The sequence below is a fragment of the Thermobia domestica genome, chromosome 10, assembly GCF_964235325.1.
Source record: "Thermobia domestica chromosome 10, izTheDome1.hap1.1, whole genome shotgun sequence".
NCBI classification, from domain to species: Eukaryota; Metazoa; Arthropoda; class Insecta; order Zygentoma; family Lepismatidae; genus Thermobia; species Thermobia domestica.
In genome coordinates this window covers 170,395,779-170,417,058 of record NC_137463.1, presented here as the reverse complement: position 1 = coordinate 170,417,058, position 21,280 = coordinate 170,395,779, and the positions used below count along the sequence as shown (strand labels likewise).

The following is a 21,280-nucleotide window of genomic DNA, read 5'->3' as shown; positions in this document are numbered from 1 at the left end:
GTCAACTTTCTTGTTTATGTATATCAACTATTGACACGATAGAGTGAATAATTTTCTTATTGAAATTAGTTGCTCAGTAATCAAATTAAGAATTTTAAAAATGCTGCTCAGCAAAACTCAGCTGCAGCAAGTGACCTGCCAATAAAGGCAGAATACCTATGATGATGATGATGATCAATTTGAGGAATTTTTAAACATTATTAAAAGGAAGAAATTTTATTAAACAAAAAAAAAATTCATTTTCATTATCGGGATGCTTGAAAAAAAATCATTCCCTCGGAAATCAACTTCAAACGCATCATGACCAGTGTTTTCTGCATATTTGAGGGTCTCCTGTATTTTATATATATATATATATATATATATATATATATATATATATATATATATATATATATATATATATATATATATATATAATTTATTTTAACAAGTTGCTGAAATCAATATTCACTATTATAAGTTATCAAATAAAACCTCAACGAAATTCTTTGTTAAAGCCTTATTATTTCGAGTGTGCCCCTGCTGGTGCTGCTGTCGATGTCTGTTTCCCTGTATTTCCCTCAAAAGAGGAGAGACAAGTTTCTGTGGCCGATATCCTTCAATAGTTTGATGTGGACAAGGTTCTTTCCCCAAAGCAAAGAGGTGGTTTTCTCTGTGGGAGGTTGGTAGGAGTGGGGCCAAAGTTGTTTCACATATTTTCCGAGGGCACACTTGAAATAGAAAGGCTCTAGTAGCGACTCGTGCATATCTGCCACAGAACTTCCTGTGCATCCTAGTAAGAATTTCTCTCTAAAAAATTTCAAATACAGGAATCACACTACTGTTAGACTGAAATTTTGTGAAATTATATTTTTAATGGGATAAACGGGAATTCCTGCAACACGTAAGCACAAGGTACTACAGATCATCATTATTTCCATGTTTTTGTTTCTGTAAGTTGAGAGCAATTTATAGTTTTCTCTTCCTTGTTGTTAAAAAATAAAACAGTTCTGATTGGCTACCAGCATCAATCATTTATCAAACTTTCATTTATTTATTTTTACTACCAATAACTTTAAGGTTATCCCTAAATATATTTTAAAATTGAAATCTATATATATATATTATGATTCAAAATGACATTTTGCTTTTTGAAAATCTCTAGAAACTTAAAATTTCTCTACTCGATTTCAGTTCTTTAACCCCCTCAGTTTGATTCGTATAGCATGAAATCACCACTGAACAAATATGCAATTCTTTGAAAATTGTGTTATACTTAAGAAATTAAGAATTTCGGCATAGCAACTCAAGGATAATTAACACACAATACGTCCTTGCTCAACAAAATATATAAAACTATAGATAAATTAAACGAACGTCATAGCTGCCAAAAATAAACAAAATTATCTTCTCGGTATTCTTCGACTTGTTTAGGAACCTTTATGCGTTAATATTAAATTAAGCACTTGTGCATGTACATAACACTTCCACACATCTCTCAAAAAAATTAACATTTTACAATATACAATACAATATACATAAACACAGAAATTGCATACTCTAAGCACTTCCATGCATTTTCTTAACTATACACACACATAACTCTATTAGTAATGTTTGTCTGTTTTAATTCACCGGGTACTCGCAGTCAAATTAATCTGTTTTGACTTCAGGCATAAGGGAGGAAATAAACAGCAGTTTGAAGTATTACTATAGCAGAAACAGTATATGTGCACGTAGAAGCAGAAGAGGGCGCTGTGTGGTGTTCTTTACGTTCTGTGACTACTTTTGCCACTCTTCTAGAGTTCTCACATTTCTTCGTTTTCTTTGGTGCTGCTGGTTCTATTATTCTTGGAAAGTCTTGGATTTGTGGAGGCTGAAAATAGATTAACAAAATTAACTTGATACTCTATGAACATATACATACATAAAGGTTTATTATATTTTACAAATAAACGAATTTCATTTTATTGTGTACATTGCGAAACTAAGGTACACTTCCAAACTAGAGGAATCCAATATTAAAGTTGGAAGTGATAGATCCACCACTTCTAGTTTTAATAGTGAAATAAGGGTAAAGATGGAACCTTTCCTTGGCACGCTGAATTCATACCAAAAACATTTCCACTATCTTTTCTCTTTTTGTTCTACAGGAATCCAACATTAAAATTGGAAGTGACAGATCCACCACTTTTAGTTTTAATAGTGAGATAAGGGCAAAGATAGAATCTGTTCTTGGGACGCTGAGTCCATACAAAAAACATTTCCACTATCTCTTACTGTTCTTGTTCTACAGGGATCCAGTATTAAAAGTGGAAGTGACAGTCCACCACTTCTAGTTTTAATAGTGAGATACAGGCAAAAATGGAACCTCTTCTATGGACGGTAAGTCCATACCAAAAACATTTCCACTATCTCCTACCGTGTTTGTTCAACAGGGATCCAGTATTAAAAGTGGAAGTGACAGTCCACCACTTCTAGTTTTAATAGTGAGATACAGGCAAAGATGGAATCTCTTCTTTGGACGCTGTGTCCATACAAAAAAACATTTCCACTATCTCTTACCGTGTTTGTTCAACAGGGATCCAGTATTAAGAGTGAAAGTAATAGATCCACCACTTCTAGTTTTAATAGTGAGATAATGGTAAAGGTGGAACATCTTCTTGGGACGCTGTGTCCATACCAAAAACATTTCCACTATCTCTTACTGTTCTTGTTCTACAGGATCCAGTATTAAAAGTAGAAGTAGCTTAATCAACCACTTTCGCTTTCAATAGGGGAATAAAGGTGGAGATATAATCTACGTCTAGGAGGTTGAACCTATATCAAAAAATAATTTCCCGTTATAACTTACGGTTATTACTTGGATAACTGTCTAGACAGAGAGACAGAGTATCCTGTACCTTGTATATAGCATAGTTTGGAAGTTAGAAAAGACTCACCAAATACCTAGTTCTGGTGTTTTCTTTTCCAAAACACTATTGTAGTCTTTAACCCTTAACGGTTCACTATCTTTTCTGTCTGTTTCCGGCACTGCTTGCAAAACAATATATCCACAGACTACCTTCCGCGTAAAATTTACCAGAGTTGTCACCAGGACGCAATAGCTTGTCTGGATCGCGGAAAACATGTACACAAATAACCACAAGGAACAATACCTAAAAATAATAGTCTTCAAACGCAATAGGTAAGATCAAAAAATGTGTAGCCAAATGGTAGCGAAAACTCGTTAAGGGTTAAGCGGAAAATGTATATTTTTACGCTGTTAGGCTTACTCGTTCAAAATAAAAAAATATGTAAAAGAATATCATCAGGTATTCTGCCTTTATTGGCAGGTCACTTGCTGCAGCTGAGAAGCTTCCATGCTCCACGGTCCTCCGCTAACCTCTTCGTCTTCGCGTATGATCTTTATGTTTTTATATCATCCATTAATTGTAATCTCCTTCACCCCTCTCTCTCTTTCCCGACACCATACCCTATAAGACGTCCCTCATGATACAATCTCTTCTTAGGCAATGTCCTAACCAGTTTCTCTTCCTCTTCCTAATAATATCTAAAAGTGTTCTTTTCTCACCCACCATTTCTAGCACTCTCTCATTCGTTTTCCGCTCGACCCAACTAATTCTTTCCATTCTTCTCCACACCCACATTTCGAAGGCGTCCATTCTATTTTCGTCACCTTTACGTAATGTCCACGTTTCCACCCCATACAGTACAACATTCCACACGAAGCATTTTATGAGTCTTTTTCTCAACTCTTTATTCAAGGTCCCACAAAACAGACTTTTCTTCCTCCTAAAGGCTTCTTTTGCCATTCCTATCCTTGCTTTTATTTCACGTTCGCACTTCATGTTATTACTAAGAATACTACCTAGATATCGAAAACTATTCACTTGTTCTATTTTCTCCCCTCCTACTTTTATATTTGACACAGACTCCTTCGTTCCAATCACCATGGTTTTTGTCTTTCTAACATTTATCTTAGATAACATCCCATATTCTTCAAAGCCCTTTCTCATTTTTTCTAAAAGTTTTTGATTTTCTTTTCAGATTCTGCAAGAAGCGCCATATCGTCTGCAAATCTTATGCATCTAATCATTCTACCTTCTACCGAAATACCATCATCATTATGTAAACTCTTTTTCACTATCTCTTCTAGATAGACATTAAATAGTGTTGGCGAGAGGCAGCATCCTTGTCGAACTCCCCTTCCAATTATTTTATAATAACCTATTTGTTTTGTAATAACTTATGTACATTATTACAAAATAAATGCAAATATTATTTAAAAAGTAGTTAACAGGGAACCAAGACAACATGATAAGTCATCAATTACTGTTGAATTCATTTTTCTAGTAGCTGCCTTAACCAATAATTTTGGGTAATTCATATTTTTGCCACACTGTAATTTCTATGGATGGCAACACTGATTATTTTCCGATTCGTATTTTCGGGTGTAGAATAACATTATCTATTATTATGGTAAGTTACATTTCATTATCTCTTTCCACTTACGAAAAACAGGCAAAAGAAAAATTGTTAGCTTTCGAAAAATATTTAGTAGTCTGCTGCTTTAAGTTGAAATGAAATGAGAGAAACCCACTCCATTCAGATGCTAAATGTGTACAGAAATGCACTTAAGCAGTGCAGCTGTTATTTATTTTATTTTATTTATTTATTTTTGGGAAAAAATGTAAATCTCCTTCCCGTTCAATTAAATTGTAATGATAAAAGTCTAGGTCAACCCAAGTGCTATATCAAAAATTCATTTTAAACGGTTCAATCGTTTCGTTATTTTTGCCATTCTGTGGACACAAAATGGAAAATTGAAATATTATAGAAATTATCTCTCTTTCCTTCTTAGAAACACAGTTTCTATAAACATTGCGGCATGTGTCCGATCATTTTTTAATGGGGATTTTATATAACAGAGTCTCATCTTCCTAGCTTGAGGGCTCGTGAGATGCTCTATTTTTGGCATAAACATCGAACCTCTCTTCCTTCCTAGAAAACGCATTTAAAAAAAATAAATAATAAATAAAAAATAAAACGAACATATTAAAAACCCAGTTGGAGGGTTTTTATTTCAAACAGTTCAACGATGTGAATCTTATAGTGCGCAAACAAAACATTTATAGTAAGTTAGTTTTCATTTTTTGTGTAATACGTAATTATCTACATTAAGAAATTGAAAATGACTATGTTTGTGACTCATCTCTTGAACCACCCGACCGATCTCGATCAAATTTTCAACATAGATGAGGTTCGGGCCTCATGGTTTTCATTGTTTCACTTTGACAGTGCAACGTAGGAAAGGGGATGGAGGATATATATATATATATATATATATATATATATATATATATATATATATAAGTGAAAGTGAAAGTGACTGTTTTTGTGACTTAATACCGGTAAGTCTTCAACCATACGATCAAATTTTCAACATAGATGAGGTTCAGATCTGGGATAGTTTTTATCATATCACTTCGGCAGTGCAACTTGCGGGAGAGGAAGGGGGAGATATGTAAACGTAATTAAAAATAACCGATATTAGTGTTGAACCCATAGCTTTCGGGGTCGCTGAGATGAATAGTGACACTTTCGAACCCATTTAAATCCAAATTTAGCCCCGCAATTTGGGGGAAAAGTAGGAGAGATATACAAAAATGATCGAAAATGACCGATATTAGTGTCGAATCCATAGTTTCGGGGTCGCTGAGATGAACAATGATATTTCCGATGCCGTTTAAATCCAAGCTCAGCCTCCATTGCCCTTCATTCTCAAAATGAAATATATTCTCTCCATGTGAGGAACGGGTATTCTGCTAGTATATAAAAAAAGTAAATAAACTCAAAGTACCTTTGCGTATTTTGATATATTTTATTTAGAAGTAGATCATTTTGAACCCATACAATCCTGCCGTTACATTAGAGCAGTAGATCAAGTTGATGAATTGTATGTTAGTCCTTTGATATCTTCTTCCAAATACTAAACTTGCCTGCTTCTTAAAACCACTTGGAAAATACACTGGTATAAAAACTAATTTTTTAAAAAAATAAAAATTTTCGCTTAAAAGAATATACGTATATTCAAAATTAGGCCACCATTATTCGGTTTCGAAGTAATTTTTAGGTATAGTAGCAATTTGTGAATACTTACAAGAAATGTACGGTACATATATAGTAAATAGGAACTATAATGGTAATAATAATGGTAATGTGCTTTTGAATGCACTCAGTTCTATTAAGCAAATATTTATTGTTTTTTGTTTGTTTTTTATACTTCTGTATTTTCCAATGATAGTTAAATGCCGGAAATTTTGAAATCGTTTTAAGAAGTTAATTGCTTTAATATCTGGACGAAGATATGAAAAGACTAACATTAATTCATCAACTCGAGCCATTACTTCAAGGTGATGTCTAACTCGAGAAAGGCAACAGAGAATTGCACAGGTTTCGGCTTTTAACTACAAGTACCAAAATACGCAAGAGTACACTGACTTTATTTACTTTTTTATTAAACCAACATTCAGCTTTACATTAGATCTTGCACTATTATTGGAATACTGTTTAGAATTACTATTAAGAAAGAAGAAGAACTTCACTTACCAAAGCAAGTGCATCATTGTTCAGTCTACAAAATGTCATGTGCTTTCCTTTGTGTAAAGATTCCTCAATCCTGGTTGTAAGTAATTTCTCAGTCCAAGGGAGTTCATATAAATGATTCATAAAGCTTTTATTTTGAAATTCTTGTGGTTCTTTGATGAAAAGTTTTCCAAACACGTTAAGTCCAGCGGTTTCCTCATCTATGGTAAACTCCTTCATTTTCTTCAACGCATTAATTGCTCGTTGATTTGCTTCATCGTTAATATCAGTGCCAACATAGTCTTCCATTATATTCTGATTAGCTCCATTGCTTCTCTTTCGTCCAAATAAATGCTCCTCTATGAACACTCCTTGAGTTGTACTTGAGGATAATTCTCTTCTGTCGTCAGATTCTCTGCAAAAGCAATACAAACTATTAAAGTTATGTAAAGAGTAATAGAAGAATAGTGTTTCAAAGGAAAATGTACAAGAAAAAACAAAATTGAAGGTTAATTACACTTAATTTTAGAATTTATAAGACGAAAGCGTTATGTATGAGTCACGTCTCTCTTAAAACATTCTGAACTTTGATACCTTCCTTACACATATTCTGTTCATTTTTATTGACAAAAATTAATTCTCATATTTTTTATAAAAGTACAAAGGAGTATTTAGTGATATTTTATGTATATATGAGAATCTAGTAATATGGGAAAAAAATATGAGTGTTAGGGAAAACACTTTTTGAACAGTTTAAATACAGATTTTCTGATTTATTCATAACTTAAATATTTCATGTAGATGTGGATGTGCAGATTAACTACCAAATTTCACATGAATTAAATATCACATGACATGCCAAAAGTTTAGTATCATTATATAATAATTTACACAAATTTAGAGATTGCCAAAGTTTAAAAATCTGGAAATGCGAAAAAGAATAGAATACTGTTTCCAGAAAACTTTTATTAAAAAATTATTTATTGATAAACGAAGATCAAGATACAAAAGTGTGTGATATCATTTTAAAGTAGAAACAATAATGAAACGTAAGAAGGAAAGTCGAGTTAATTTTAGCAGCGAGGCTATATGAGACGTGGTTCTACAGTTTAATATGGAATCCGAACTGTATGAATTTCCGCTGGAAATGGAACCCGGGTTTCCCACGCCAAAGATGCGTACACTAACCACGCCATTTAGCCACACTAACCACACTTAGTCACGAGGTAGTTCAAGATGGAAAAAAGTCGGTCATTGAATTTAGAACCCCAGCATTTACTAGGAAGATTAAGGAAAACCACTGAAGAAACCTGAATCAGAATTGGTCAGTTACTTACAGTCCCTCGGCCAAAAATGCCCAAGCTTTCAAAAAAATAAAACGAAACGTAAAATGGAGTAAATTGCATTTAGCATTCAAGGATCTGGAAGCTCATCCAGTTACAAGGAAAAAAACACAGAGAATTCTTTAAGAAGAGAATGTTCCAAAAGAATACATTCGACTAATACGAAGTGTGCATAGGGACGTTAGAATAAAAGTTAAGGATAATGTCGACAGTTAATAGTTTTTGAACTAAAAGTAGGACTCCAAGCTCGCTTTAATTCAATTAGCGTTCGATACAAAAACAGAAGTAAGACGAAAAGTACCATAGTGTATGCTGACAATATGTTGTATGCTTAAACGATATTATGTTGATAACATTGCGACAAACAGTGATAACCATTTCAACTTACATTGCCAACTGTGGGAGATCAGTTTGCAAACTAAAATTGATTATTTGTTACTTAGAAATATGTATGGGCCCAAACAAACTGTGTGATCTTGTCCTATTAGTTGTGTAAATATATATATATATATATATAGATAGATAGATAGATAGATAGATAGATAGATAGATAGATAGATAGATAGATAGATAGATGGAGATACATAACAAAGAAATAACGAAGAAACGATGGAATTGAATTGAAATGATATACCTGCAAGGAGGTGCAATTACTTTACTTGTCCTAAACTCTGTTTATGCTAGATTAGCCTCTGGAGAATGTTTTTCATACTGCACTAATAAAATTTACTCAATATAAGTAATGTAAGACCACTTTAAAATGGGTACCGGCACCAGTACTGTATGTCTCCACGTAACTGCTAAAATGATTTTTTTCCCTCTTGTTTCGTAGACTGCCAAGCTCCAGTTTTACTAATATTATTAGCAAGTATAAAATTTATGAGGAAATAATGCATTCGTAAGTTACTTACACATTTTCTGGTCGAAGTAACATTCTTTCTACAGAGTCCATATCTGTGTTGTAAAACTCTTTCACGCCAAATGTTTCAAAGAATGTTTTTACTGGTGTCATACTACAACAAGAAGCCAACTGAATACGGGGGTAATACAATACAAATGACAGACACATTTCCTCTTTTGTTGAAAATCCGCCCTGTGAAAATAAAACGTTTACATTAATTAGCAGAGAAAACATGAGGCCTGAAGGACAGAACAAAGCATTTGATGTTCTGAAATCTTGCTTCATACATTTTACACAAATTATTAATTACTGGCGATATACAACACAAAGAACAGTAATAAATAAATAAACAAATAAATAAATAAAATTAAAAATAACATGAAATGAAGGAGATAATTTTTCGTCTTGACAAACTGACAAACGTAAAATAAATAAGTTTTGAACAGAAAACAAGTTTTATTACGTTATTTGATGGATTACTTAATTTATTTATTTATTTAGAATTTAACTGTCCCTTCTTAACAACGAGGATATATGAGACAAGACTTACTTATTAAATTGGGTTTGCAGCTGTGTTTCCAAGACAGGACTCCACTAGGATTCAAGCCCGTGATCACGTGAATAGAAAGTAGACGCATTGTTTAATTAGTCATAAAGGAGAACTAGTGTGTTATTTATAAAAATATATGTCAAAAAGATACGGGGTTACCGCACTCAACTTTCTCGCTGCAATTTCTTAAAGTAAATCATGTTATGCTGCAATTATTACTGAAACATTTATTTATGAAATTTGAAATACAAATTGATAGTACAGGAGGAGGTGAGGGACAAAATAGTTGACACTGGGAAACAATATGGAACGGAAATCAAAATTGAAAAATCGAAAGTCATGAGAATATTCCGTGGGAACCTATCCTTACGAGTCCGAGTAGAACAAAGGAAACTTAAAGAGGTCGAGCATTTCAAACACCTGGGAAGTATTTGGACGATAGACGCTCACTGCACCAAAGAGATCAGGTTAAAAATTCCCATACCCAAAGAAGCATTTAACAAGAAAAGATCACTCTTACGTAACAGGCTTAATATTGGACTAAGGAAGAAGCTGGTCGAGTGCTATATACGTATGAAGTATTGGACTATATGGTTCACAGACTTGGACATTACGGAAGTTAGAGAAGAAATATTTAGAGATTTTCGAAAGGTGGCGTTGGAGGAAGATAGAGAAGATAAAATGGACGGAAAAAGTAACAAACGAAGATGTTTTAAAACAGATAGGAGAGAAGAGGACGCGCATCATTCGTAGGAAGGCTAATTGGTCTGAATACATCTTACGAAAAAGTTGTCTTCTTCATACTCATCTCAGAGGAAAAGATGGAAGGAATGTAAGAAGTAGAAAGAACACAACTGATCGATAGAAGAAAATATTGGTAGTTAAAAGAGGAAGTTGATGACCGAGGAACACGGCATTTCACGGCTCGAACTTTAAATATACACTGTCACTCTTTGAGACTCTTTTATTATATAATAAAAATAAAAATAAAAATAAAAATAAAAATAAAAAACATAAAAATAAAAATAAAAAAAATAAAAAAAAACCTCATATGTCACTGGACTGCCAACAGACAGAATACTTAACAATAATACAATATATAATAAAATTCATCTTCTTCTCTCTTCCAAAATAAACTCTTCTTAAGTGAACATTTTTATGATAAATCATTTATGTTATATTTCAGGGCTATTAACGAAATACTTGTTTACGAAATACCAATAAAATCACACAAATCATATTTGAGAAAACTGTCAGTAAATAAATAAATAAATAAATAAATAAATGAACTCACTCCAAGGGTAAACTACCCCTTGTGGAAATGTAAATCTACCTTTGTACCTCAAGTTTTCACACACTCATTGAATATTTCAATTTGCTCGGAGATGTCTGCAGGCAAGGGTCTATCCATGCATAATCATGTAAGGTAAAAGTTACCAGCGACGCAGCAAGAACAGTTGTTGACAAAGACCTCCGAGCAAATCGAAATATTCAATGGGCATATAAAAGTAAGGCTGATGTATGATTTGAGGTACAAAAGAGGATTTACGTTTCTTATGGGTATGTACTCTATAGCTTCAATCAGTATACGTTTCTTCTGTATTTTTTTGTGATAAATGATTTACGCAACATTATTGGATTTTTAATTAAATATTGATTTATGAAATACGAACAAAATTGCCTGAGTAGTTTTCGAAGAAATCGTCCAAAAGAAACTCACCTCTAAGAGTAAACCACCCGTTGCGAATTTTTCATGAGAAATCTTTACGTCACATAGTAGAATTAGTAATGAATAATTTATGAATATGAAAACAATTACCCGAGTCGTTTCTGAGAGAATCGTTGAAAAAGAACTCGTTCCCAAGAGTAAATTAGCTTTTTTATACTTTTTTGTTTTCAGAATAAATATGTAACAGCATATTGCCAGGTTATTAATGAAACTCTTATTTATGAAATATGAACAAGCGAAAAGAACTCATTCCCGAGAGTGAACATCACTTCTATTTTTTAAAATGAAATGTTGACATTCATACTTCTTGTATTGTTCATATCATATTGGCCTCTCCTCATTTCTTTTATTGTTATGCTGTTGTGGTCTTGCTATGAAAGTTTGATTCTAATTCCTCCATTTGTCTTCCTTTTGTTGTAGATATATAATGGCTGCTCCATTAGAAGTTTGCACCAAAGAGGAACAATGAGCAGTAATCTGGTTTCTGTGGTCGAAAAGTGTATCAGGGGCCACAATCCATCAAAGACTTTTGGCACAATACGGGGACAATGTCTTGTCGCAATGGAGTGACTATGAATAAATTGAAAAATTCGAAAATGGTCGCACGAGGAAGGAGCCGGACGACCATCTGCTGCCACAAATGATGACAACATTGAGCGTCCACGTGACCTGATTCTGTTAGACAGACAAATGATTACTGATGAAGTGGCACATCATCTGGAAATCAGTCATGGTTCCTGATAACCTTCCGACCACAAAAACTGGATCAGTGCTCGTTGTTTGTCATTGGTGCAAAACTTCTAATAGAGTGGCCATGATCTATCTGCAACGAAAGGAAGGCAAATGGAGAAATTGGTATCAGACTTTCATAGCATGTCCACAATAGCATAATAATAAAATGAACGAGGACAAAGGACAATAAGAACAATATAAGATTTATGTCAAAATTGCGAATAGTTTTTGACTTACCCTCGTAAAATATAAACAAAATCATTAGAGTTGTTTTGGAGGAAATAGCAACTTTTTATTATCATCCTCTGATAAACTACCCTTATTGTGGAAGGTAGAAGGAAAATTCGAAAAAAAAATGGAGAATCTTATAAGAACCTTAAGTGTAAAACCAGGTACATATGTTAAATGGTATGACCTCAGATGAGTGTACATACATCAGGACCAACGAACGGATATTGAGCTCCTCCGTGGCTAAGCGGTTAGCGTACGCGCCCTTGGCGCGGGAGATCCGGGTTCGATTCCCGGCGGGAGCTCATGTGGCTCGGATTCCACGTTAATCAGTAGGTCCACGTCTCACATAGCCTCGCTGCTGAAACGGACGCTAAACTGAAATTCAACTCAACGAACGGATAACATTCAACAATCACTTTCTCGGTATGTAGGAGGGATGAAAATGTCCAAATCCGTTGAAATCTCAAATTCGATTATTTCAACTGTTGTTCGAAAAGTGAAAGTCAATAAAATCTTCAATATTACATTTTTATGTTCTTTAGATTATAAGAAACATATGATAAATGCAAATAAATGATTTAAAAAAAATGGGGGATAAAAATTTACGAGAGAACAGGATAATTCCGAGAACCCTATCGAAACTTCGTTGTCCGTTAAAAATTACATGACTTAAGATTGAACAAAGTATTCTTTATGCTAGAAGAAAGCATTCCACCATGAGTCACAATTGTCTGCTTGTAAGTCATAAGATACTCAATGTTGATTTCATAGACATTTATTAATACCTTAATGATTATTTAACTAAACTATTATAGAAAATTTTATAAAGACTCGTTAAGCTAAAATAGGATATTACAGACATTCTTGAAACTGCACTCTCTTAACATAACATTAAACTATATTTAACGAAGTGTTAAGAATAACATTTGTTGGAGGCAGAAATCAGCGTTTTAAGTTGCAAAATTATTGTATATTTCCATAGCATTGAAGATCGTATACTATAATGCAAATACAATTAGAATATCAAGTAAACAAAATTACAATGTATCATCTTGTTTGTTGATAATTGTATTCAGTAGAGTAACCATTTGAGATATGAACTAAAATAAACGTGTTCGATAGTACAAAATGGGATTTACATTTTAAAACATTAAAAATAATAAAATGAAATAAACATTATCACCACATTCATTTTTGACACATTATTAAATATACAGAGTACATTTACATGTTACATCATCTGACACGTACGGTATATAATTAATTGAAAACGATACGCTTCTTGCTTAGATAAATTGGAAATTTCCTTTCTATCAAATGTTTTATTGAAGAACTTATTAGATTATTATTTAATAATTACTCTCATAACTACACAGATATCACTCCATTGAAATAAAAATATATCTTTGAAATATCTAAATTAAGATTTATAGTTTTGTAATTCAACTCAAAAATACACATGAGATTTCAAATTTCAATTTTCTGGTAAATTCTTTGAAAATAAATGCTTTCAAATGAGTAAAAGATTATATATTCAATATCTTCAAAATAAATAAATAATTGATTTCAAATCATGTTCTAATTTAAGTAATACTTGATATATCGCTTTGGCTTTTAAATATTATTACTGTAGACGCTTGAACAAAGTCAATTTATCTTTACTAATCTGTTGTTCGTCTTGTTGTTTTTCCCAACTAAATGGCCTAATATGCGTCCACATTCGTTTTTCTGGAGGAATGTTTAACTTATTTAACAAATTTTCTGCTATGTCAGGAATTATTGGTTGAAGCATGATGCCAGAAACACGAAGTGTCTCCAACGTCAAATTTAGAATAACATCTAAGTGATCCTTCTTGTTGTCTTTCTTCAAATCCCATGGTCGTTCTTCTACAAAAAACTGATGTGTTACATGCAATGCGACAATGATTGAATGAATTCCCCTGTAGAACTTATAATCTAAAAAGTGGTCTCGAACGATGTCCGGTAGGTCATCTAAAAGCAATAAAAGTTTTTGTGCTTGTGCCTTACAATATCGATTAAAGTGTTTCTGCTCAAAAGAAGGAAATTTCTGTTCGGGATTTAAGGATTCAGAACAACATCGATTTAGAAGATTTCCAAGAGTGTCTGCTAGTTCAGCATTCAACAAACGAACTACTTTTTGATCAGTGTAACTGCCATCATTGTGCGGAACACCTTCTTTCAGCAAAAAATAACGCAGGCCACTTCTTCCATACAGACCTACTTTTTCAAATGGATTTATCACATTTCCTCTAGTTTTCGACATCTTCAACCCATTTACGGTCCAATGAGAATGAACTAAAATGCCTCTAGGAGGTTCTAAACCAGCAGCCATTAGGAAAGCCGGCCAGTAGATGCCATGAAATTTCAGGATATCCTTTCCAATAACATGCAAATCAACTGGCCACGTAAATCGTTCCTCGCCGTAGCCAGCAACTGTTAGGTAATTCACAAGCGCATCAAACCAGACATATATAGTTTGAGACGGGTCGCCTGGAACTTCTATGCCCCAATTAGCCTTTTCCCTTGCACGTGAAATCGATATATCTTCAAGACCTTCTTCTATGCATTTCGTAAGAATACCATGGAATTTCCGTGGCTTTATGATCTCTTCATCTTTCAACCAGTCCAATAATTGCCCTTGAAACTGTTGTAATTGAAACATGTAATTATCTTCTTTTACCCATTTTACGGGGAATCCTGACTCAATTGACACTTTAATTTTGGTTCCGTCTTGTTGAGTTATATCCATCAATTGGTTCTCAGTTAAGAAACTTTCTTCAGGATCACAATACCATCCTGTATAAGTTCCCCGATAAATGTAACTCTTATCTTTCAGAGTCGTCCAAAATTTATGTACAGCTTTCTTATGACTTTCTTCAGTAGTTCGTATAAATTTCGTATATGAAATACCATATTTATCAAACAAAGATTTAAATGTCTGTGACATATCTTCACAATATACTTCAAGTTCTTGTTTAATTGACGCAGCTGCCAGTTGAGTCTTCATTCCATGTTCATCAGTGCCCGTACTAAAAATACTCTTCTTTGAATCCAAGATTTTTCTAAAACGATGAATTGCATCAGCGATCACTACACTGTATAAGTGACCCACATGAGGCTTTGCATTTATATAAAAAATAGGAGAAGTAATGAAGAAGTCACTTTTTGCCTGTACACTGGTTGGAACACTGGATTTTATGTTTGAAAATCTCTCAGGACGTATAAATCTAGCAACGATACTCTCTACTGAAGTCATCACGGACATGATTTAACAATGCCTCCCAGTGCAAAATTTCAAATATGTTTATAAGATTTCTCGTAAGCTAAATAATTTCAATCACTTATTTCTGAAGCAGTTATTCAATTCTTACATTATATTAGTTTATTATTATATCATGTGTTTGATAGCAACAAGGAGAAATTGACTATGTTGTGTTGGAGTCCATCAAGTTCTTCAAACAGGAAAGTATAAATTGTGTGAGATTTTGCCTAGCAAGCTTCTAATTCTGATAAAATATATTGTTGAAAAATTTGTTTGTTGCTTATACGATGAGATGGTGACAATAAATATCTAACTAACTAACTCTATGCCTATTGAACTTGGAGGTTCAATGGCGCGTTCACAATAGCTTTCCACTGATTTCTATCCTTAGCTAACTGGATCCAGTTTCTACTTTATATTCCTATTTCTGCGAGATCCATCTTAATATTGTCCTCCCATCTGTGCCTAGGTCTTCCTAATGGTCGTTTTCCGATTGGTTTTCCAGTTAAGACTTCGAAAGTGTTCCTACTTTCTTCCATTCTGGCTACATGACCTGTCCACCTGAGCCTTCTAGACTTGATGACCCTAACAATGTTTGGTAAACCGTATAAATTATGTAGTTCCTCATTATGAAGTTTCCGCCATTCCCCATTCCCGTTCCTCTTGGGTCCGAATATTCGTCTCAGGATCTTGTTCTCAAATACTTTCAGTCTATGTTCTTCCCTCAGAGTAAGTGATCATGTTTCGCAACTATACAGAACAACAGGCATGATTATCGTTTTATATATTTTAAGCTTCAAATTCCTCGACACAATTCGCAACGACAAGAGATTTTGAAATTAAATAATAACACGAATTCCCTTCTTTTAGTCGACATTTAATTTCTTCGTAAATATTGTTTTTATCTGTTATATTGATCCTAGATATTTGAAAGTATCCACTTTATCAAAAGTATTATTTGATATTTTAAAGCATCCAATATTTGCCGTATTACGATCTCGAGGAACTTCCATGTATTTAGTCTTCTGTGCATTTGCTTCTAAACCCATGTCCCTGCAAGCGTTTAATAAGACCTCTGCATTTTTTTCTATTGTTCTCCTATCATCCTCTATTAAATTTACATCATTAGCATACGCCATAACTAGGGGCAGGAGTTTTTCGCAAGTTGCGAAAGTTTTCCTACAAAGCCGAGAGTTGGTTTTCCAACGAACTACGTCAGATTGAAATAGGTCTTTTGAAGTCGCGACAAAATCCGATAACTGACATTTTGAGCGAAATGTGCCGCAAAACGCGACAAATTGCGAATTTTTAAAAACGTCAATTTTAGTTGTTCAAATACAGAAATAAGAGTACAATTTTTCAAAGGGGAGAAAAATTTAAACTTAAATAACTTGTGCCTGTCGGCAATATGGCTTCCAATAACGAATACTGACTGTGAAAGTTTTTTTTTTTTTTTTTTGTTTGTTTTGGGAAATACAGCTTGGTAATCAATGATAGAAAGCTACAAATGAAAGAAGAAAATGTTGAAACATGCTGCATTTTTCATCAGAATAATAATTTACAGACGAGATATACTAGAAGATACTGCACTAATGTATTGTATGTATGTGTTATTACATGTATATATGTTTTCGGTGTATAACTAATACAATGTGTGGTGTTTTGTGATACCACACATGTGATGATACTGTGCTAGTGTATTTTAAGTTTTTGGACTTGTAAAAGAAGAAAGAAGTAATTTGTTGTTAGTAACTGCATAAAGAATAACTTCGTTGTGCTAAGTAGCATTATTGATTTATTGCTTATTACTTATATTGGGCTTACATTAGAATTTGTATAATATATATTAGAGTTTGTAAAATAATTTACTTAGCGACAAAATGAAAAATTTTATATCTCAAAATGCGACAAAATACGAAATTTTTAATTTCAAATTGCGAAAAACTCCTGCCCCTAGCCATAACCTGGTGAATACCATTCAACTCCAGGCCCTGGTTGCTATCTTTGATTCTCCTTATACCGCACTCCAGGACTAAGTTGAATAATAATAGCGACAACGCATCTCCTTGTTTCAGGCCATTCTCGACGTGAAAGCTCGTGCACAAAAATTTTCCTGCCCAGACTTTACTTTGGGATTCATTTAAACATATCTTACTTAATCTAATTAGCTTTTTCGGTATTCCAAATTCTGTAACAATGTTGTACAATGTTTCTCTTCTAACCGAGTCGTAAGACTTTCTAAAATCAATAAATAGTTGTATTCCCACTTCTTTTCAAGTATTTGTCAAATGGTAAATATTTGATCGATAGTTGATCGATTTCGTCTAAATCCACACTGATAATCTCCAATAATTTCATCTGGCTATGGGGTCAATCTTGCTAATAGAATGTTTGAAAGGATTTTATAGGATGTTCACAGAAGAGAAATACTCCGATAATTATTACAGCCAGTTTTGCAGCCTTTATTGTGAATTGGAACAATGATTAATTCTTTCCACTCTTGTGGTAATTCTTCCGTGTTTCAGATAAGGAGAATGAGTTTATGTATCTTGTTCCACAATTTTTTTCCTCCAGCTAAAATTAACTCAGCCCGAATTTCATCTACACCCGTTGATTTGTGTTTCTTTACTTTCTTTATGGCGATTTCTACTTCTATTCGGCTAGGTTCTGGAATATACGGTTCTGCAATGTGTATTTCCCTTTCTCCACGCACATTAGTTTCTGGCTGCGTGTTAAACAAATCGTCGAAGAAATCTTTCCATCTATTTAAGGTGCTATCTGTAACAGTGAGAACTATTCCGTCAGCTTTCTTTAATATATAAGCACGAGGTTGACAGTCTTTCTTAAATTTGTTGATCCCCTTATACATGTCCCGAATGTTTTTATTTTTATTATTATCTTCAAGTTCCCTAATTTTAGCTTTTAAAAAGCGTGTTTCTTTGTTCTAAAAGTTTTGGATGTTTCCCAACTGATGTCTACGAAATTTTGTGTAGTTATTTCATTCCGATTTTGTAGCCAACGTAAATTTGCCTGCTTTCTCTTCTCTGTTAGTTTAATATATTCCTGGCCGAAGCATAATTTGTTCCTACGTACGTATTTCCGGGCGTGTCCCAATTTTTCTTTTGCTGAAATTTTAATGCTATCCCTAATTTCAATCCAAATATCCTTAACACTAATGCACCCCAAATTTTCTAAAACCGAGAATCTATTCGAAACTTCAATCTGGTATTTCTCTCTTACCTGGCTCTATTCTAATTTCATTAAATTAAATCTCTGTTTTCACGCTCTATTTTCATGACAATAACTATCATACTTTTTAATTAAGAAATACATCAAATCAACAAATTCAATTCTTGGACTTATATTTAAAGAAAACTTACTTGAAAAGGTCCAGAAGCGGCTTGTACTCACAAAGTCAGGCACCTTCCCAATTAATATGAAGAATAACAATTAATAGAAAATAATTATGGACATATATTCCTGCATAGGAATGAGGAACGACCGCACAAAATTTTAGTTGTTTTAATATAGAGTCTGCAACCCTGATTGATCTCCGTAAAAAATTTGGAAACACAGCGGAAGTCATGATAATTGATGTTAACTACTGTTCACGTGTTCTCGCTTGGCTTTTTCTCGTGTTACTACTGGACGATGAAGGTGGAAGGAAAAGACTATCGCGGGAAAGACTGACTCATATTGTTTCAAGAGAGGGACGATTCCATAATTCATTTTTATGCATTATTTGCGACGATCATATACAAATTATTATAAAGGAACAAATAAAATACTTTATTAATCCAATTTACGATTTCTGAATCTAATAGTACCTGATGTATGTAAATACTACTGTTTTGAAAAGTATTTAGGGAACGAATGAATATGCTTGAACTACACTTTAAATTGATTTGCCTCTGAAAGATTACTCTGAAAGCAAGCATACGAAGCTACAGACAAGGTATATGTAACACACTTGTAATTCAAATAAATAATTATAAAATTTCAGTAAGTAGATATTGTGGTTTAAAATGGTGTAGGAGTGGGAATTGCCGAGTATTGTATATGGAAGAAGTTGTATTAACTTATGTATTACGTTATGATTGTTTGTAATAGTAGGTTGGATCAAGAAATACATGTCTCTAAAACGTTGTTAGTGAGTGTTTCTCATTTTGCATTTTGCTCTATAACTTTTTATAATTAGAAAGATGTTACATTGTAAAATGTTAATCCAATCTATTATTTCTGATTATTTAATTTTATAGATTTCTGGGGAAAAAAATGGGAAAACCGGCTGTAAAATTCAAGCAACAGCTTCAACGGAAAAAATGCAAGAAGCGGAAACGTTACAAGCTTTTATGAAGGAAGAAATTTCACTTTTATCTGAAATTGTTCAATTAGAGTTCGTTGAGGAATGAGTTCGTTGAACTTTGAGAGTATCAGTGGACTCCCGTAAAATTATAGCCCATGCAACCATTGGATTAACTGTTGTCACCAAAGAAATTCAGTAAAAAGATAGAAATGACCTTCATCAACCACAACTTCTTTCTGATAACCGCATCCCGAAATGTCTTCGAACTTCCGAGCCAAAGGGATCCCAATAATTCACATCAAACTCTTGTCAATTCCACATAGATTAAATCCTTGATGGAATTTTAATTGTAGCAGACTAATCTCTATATATAAACTAGCAACTGAATTTATTCTTATACGCATTTATATTCCGACTGTTCCATAACTTCAGTGCGTAAACGCAGCTTTCTGTATTGCTACAAAGTCACCCCACAATATCTATAAATGTCCTTAAGTCAAATGACTTTCAAATGAAAAGATGCAAAGTGGAAACATATTGAGTGAGAGAACTATAACACGTTTTCACGTAATTATACTTACAAAAGTTGGTTCGCTTCTGTTCATTGTCTGATATGAGCATTCCATGACCAATTCATCACCAGGCAATACTGTCACTTCTTCGCTAAGTGTTCTGGGTTGTTGATAATTGAAATCATACTGATCATCCTGAAACACATGATATAGGAAACGGTTCTCTTTTAATATACTATTTGAAATTACATTTTGAGAAAGAAAATGATCTCAATGTAAGTAATGATTAGATATTAAACTATAGTAACGACATGACCAACTTATACGTAACTATTGTAACTGTTATCATTTTTCAAATTATAATTTAAACAGTTCATTGATTTCAATTCGTTTATTAACCCCTTACCACATGCCGTGCTATATATGGCACATACCCTTTTTTTAATTTAGCTTTTTTGTGATTTATCAAAGGCATCAAACGACTGTTTTGTCTCTGTGTGAGATATTGACGTGTATGAATAAGGGATTTTGGTGTCATCTAGCATGTTCTTTGTAAGTTGTAAGTGTCTCATATATGGCACTTACTTATTTCTCGTCGGAATTAAGTGAAAAAATCTAAAATTCAAGTTTTAATTCATTTTTCAAGTTTCCATATGAGGATTTCCAATACTGATTATTTTTTTCGCTAAAAGAAAAATAATCATGCAGAAAGGGCTTAAGAAATGCTATTTCCTCAGTAACAAATAAGATAATAACAAATTTTTATCTTACAACTAATGTTATGTAATATTCCGTATGCAATTATAAATTACCATAATTTAATATTTAATAGTTTTATAATTTAAATCACAACACAATATTTTAGTTAATGCTCTATATTGTCTGAATAAACCTTAGTGTAGTGCTAAATATATTGTGATTTAAACAATGAAATGTATCCAAAACAAAATTATGAAATAATTCTTACATAACATCACTGAAATAAAGTTTCACTGGAACTTACATGAACTGTATCGTGAAGAATGAAGAAATAGAAACGCTAGAATACTGGAAGCTTATAAATACGGGAACTTAAATAACTATTGTAAACAGCAAAAGAAATGAAACATTTTATTGTTCACGA

General features: G+C 33.1%; 2 protein-coding genes across 2 annotated transcripts in view; both read right to left on the bottom strand.

Moving 5' to 3' along the window:
• Positions 1-405: 405 nt before the first annotated feature.
• The window catches only part of LOC145662839 (MOXD1 homolog 1-like), a 99,158-nt gene continuing 78,283 nt past the window's right edge, over positions 406-21,280 (bottom strand). The window contains exons 9-12 of the mRNA XM_081728755.1: positions 20,227-20,352; positions 8,825-9,006; positions 6,595-6,985; positions 406-1,858 (exon numbers count right to left, since the gene is read on the bottom strand). Coding sequence (XP_081584881.1) covers positions 1,652-1,858; positions 6,595-6,985; positions 8,825-9,006; positions 20,227-20,352 — 906 coding nt within the window. The 3' untranslated portion in view covers positions 406-1,651. The remainder of the gene's footprint in view (positions 1,859-6,594; positions 6,986-8,824; positions 9,007-20,226; positions 20,353-21,280) is intronic.
• Positions 13,436-15,600, bottom strand: LOC145662840 (methionine--tRNA ligase, mitochondrial-like). The gene has a single exon (XM_081728756.1). It carries the CDS (start codon positions 15,340-15,342, stop codon positions 13,681-13,683), a length of 1,662 nt encoding a protein of 553 aa, XP_081584882.1. The 5' UTR covers positions 15,343-15,600; the 3' UTR covers positions 13,436-13,680.